The 3,022-nt window shown below is 32.2% G+C and overlaps 1 protein-coding gene across 1 annotated transcript; it reads left to right on the top strand.

Moving 5' to 3' along the window:
- The first annotated feature begins 255 nt into the window (after positions 1-255).
- LOC133821643 (13S globulin seed storage protein-like) lies at positions 256-2,716 on the top strand. The gene is made up of 3 exons (XM_062253816.1): positions 256-527; positions 1,094-1,799; positions 2,415-2,716. The coding sequence occupies exons 1-3, from the start codon at positions 326-328 to the stop codon at positions 2,563-2,565; spliced, it is 1,059 nt and encodes a 352-aa protein (XP_062109800.1). The 5' UTR covers positions 256-325; the 3' UTR covers positions 2,566-2,716.
- Positions 2,717-3,022: the final 306 nt, after the last annotated feature.

Below are 3,022 nucleotides of genomic sequence, written 5' to 3'. Positions count from 1 at the left end.
ATAAAATTGTGTGTTGCGGAGATAACAGAAAGTTGAGAACATGTGTATCTTAGTGAAGTAGATTCTGCAAATTATGTGTGTTCTCGGTGACTTATGGTTGAAAACATGCATGTTATTTGTTATATATTTTGTTTAATGTGAATTTATAGGTATATAAGTTGGGATATGCTATGTATATGCTATAAATAACTTGGACTTGCACTACTTTTATTCTTCACTTCACTTCACATAGCTCAAGCTCATCATATTTATATATATACATATATATATATATATATAGTCCTCTAAGAAAGTTTTCAAAGCAATAATATATATTGAATATATAATGGAGTTGGAGTTCGATTTAACACCAAAGTTTAGCCAAAAGATAACAGAGGGAGAAGGAGGAGAATACAACAGTTGGTCGAGTACGGAGTTGCCATTGCTCTCTGAGACCAAAGTTGGTGCCGGAAGGCTTGTTCTGCACCCTCGTGGCTTTGCTCTTCCTCACTATGCAGACTCTGCCAAACTCGGCTTTGTTCTTCAAGGTCAGTAGTACTATCACTTTAGATCTACACAACTTTTAACTATACATTGTAATATTAGATTTAGATATGCCATCTTTTCTTTTCTTCTCTCCATCTCTTTATAATTTTATAATATATAGCAATAATGTATTTTGGGTTGACATATAATTATTATAATAATTATATCTCTTGATCATATGATGACAGGCTGTTATATATTATTAGCTAATGAATATGTTATTGATGATTAGTGATATTTGCTAATGATGATTATATGCAAATATTACTACCAACTATCATATGGAAATATCAGCTAATATATGTTATTTATCGAATAGATGTGTGAAGATATTGATAATTATGATCGGTTTTGATTTAGAACTGTGTAAATCTTAATCCAATAGCTCAAACAAAGTCCAAACGATAGTGAGACAAAAAAAAGTCACTAAAACTCTGTTTCTTGAAGAAGAAGAAGCATATATAAAAGTATTTCACATGTTCAATATGAAAAATATTAATAAACTTGTAAAGTTTATTACAAGTTAGTTTAATTAATGTTAGAATTATCCCATGATCATGTGTGACAGGCTGTGACGGAGTAGTGGGAATGGTATTAGCTAATGACTCAAAGGAAGTGGTGTTGAAGCTGAAGAAAGGAGACTTAGTACCAGTACCACTAGGAGCAGTGTCATGGTGGTTCAACGATGGAGATTCTGACCTTGACATCGTATTCCTTGGAGACACCTCAAAGGCTCATTTCCCTGGCAATATCACTTACTTCTTCGTAGCCGGGGCTGTCTCCATGTTGGGAGGATTCTCGACTGATTTTGTCAAGAAAGCCTTTGGTTTGGACACTGACGAAGAAGCTAACAAACTTGTCAAATCCCAAACTGGGGTTTTGGTCATCAAGCTAGATGACACAAAAACCTTGCCAAAACCAAAACCAAAGCCCGGCTTGGTTTATGACTTGGAGTGTTCGAAAAGAGGTGGGTTTTGGAGTAAGGTGACCAAGTCCCAATTTCCTTTCTTGGGAGAGGTTGGGTTGAGTGCAAACCACATAAGACTTGAGGCCAATGCCATGACCTCGCCAGTTTACACATGTGATTCGTCTACTCAAGTGATTTATGTGGTTAATGGAGGTGGGAAGATCCAAGTTGTGGGTTTCAATGGTAAGCTTGTGTTGGACACTCAAGTCAAGACTGGTCACTTGGTCGTTGTGCCAAAGTTTTTTGTCGTTTCTAAGATGGCTGGTGAAGAAGGAATGGAGTGCATCTCCATCATAACAAGTGCAGAGTAAGCACGCATGCATTATTCATCTATATCTAGCTATAATATATAATCTATATTTATCAAATCAAATCATAAAAAATTTACTATTAGGCTATCAATCACTATTTTTATTGTTAATGATTATGCATTTGATGATAGATATATACTTTTTCCCTCACATGATCATAATGCTGCAATTTTTATATAACAATCAACAGCACATGCATGTAAAATTATATATAATTAAATATAAATCTATTGGGTGCATTTTTCAAGTCAAATATTTAGCATTTACTATATAAAAGTTTATCTTTCATTTCGTCTGTTTACAATGTATTTTATTATCTACCTATAGTTGTCAACTTGCCGTTTTATATATATAGAACTTTAAAATCATACCACATGCATTTTTATTCTTAATTTTTTTATTGAAAATGCATACCACATGCATTTATTTAATGATTTATATATATGCCTCTTCATTTATTTAATGATAAAAATTTGCATTGGATCGAGCGAGTACAGGTGGAAATTTGCTTTCCAATTTAATATATAATATTATTTTTGTATAAAATATAAATAATCACAGAGATATAGACTTAATAATTAATTATATATATTATTATTGTTAATTTTCAGGCCAGTGGTACAAAATTTAGCTGGCACGACATCGGTATTGGAGGCACTGTCATCTGAGGTGTTACAAACCTCGTTTAATGTCACTCCAGACTTCGAACAACATTTGACTTCGAAGATGAGAAGCAGCTCCATTATCTCTCCCCCAAAATAATTTGTGATATTTCTGGGTTTTCGTCGCTACTGTTGGCATAAGTTATTAATGAATAAATCTGTACCAAATGAGTTTAAAATTATCTGATGAGTAAGAGTGTTAAAAGACATATGATATTAAATATATATAATAAAATAATGATTTTATCTAATGAGTTTAATAATTCATCAATTTGATTGGATGTGAATCGGGTTATTATAGTAAATCTGATTATAAGCCATTCCAATAATATACAAGCATACAAAGCATAAGTACTTTAGCCGCCCTATATTTTACAAAATATAAGAATAAATGAACAAATATAGACTACAAAAAATTATTGATATTGTGGCGACATTTTTTTAAGTTCTGTTTTGTTACTACAAGCCATTTTACGGTGCCAATAATTATTATTGCTGCAAAAATATATATATATATATATATTATAGATACAAGCAACTGGCAGTGGTAAGTTCAC

Source organism: Humulus lupulus, chromosome 3 (genome assembly GCF_963169125.1).
Source record: "Humulus lupulus chromosome 3, drHumLupu1.1, whole genome shotgun sequence".
Lineage (NCBI taxonomy): Eukaryota > Viridiplantae > Streptophyta > Magnoliopsida > Rosales > Cannabaceae > Humulus > Humulus lupulus.
The sequence above is the reverse complement of the archived record's forward strand: the minus strand, read 5'-3'. Positions and strand labels throughout refer to the sequence as shown.

What these genes read in the sequence shown, in the direction of transcription:
- LOC133821643 (XM_062253816.1), top strand. Translation starts at nt 326, where the DNA reads ATGGAGTTGGAGTTCGATTTAACACCAAAGTTTAGCCAAAAGATAACA. An exon ending in ACTCGGCTTTGTTCTTCAAG is followed by an intron (nt 528 to 1,093) that starts GTCAGTAGTACT and finishes CATGTGTGACAG; the next exon opens with GCTGTGACGGAGTAGTGGGA. An exon ending in TCCATCATAACAAGTGCAGA is followed by an intron (nt 1,800 to 2,414) that starts GTAAGCACGCAT and finishes GTTAATTTTCAG; the next exon opens with GCCAGTGGTACAAAATTTAG.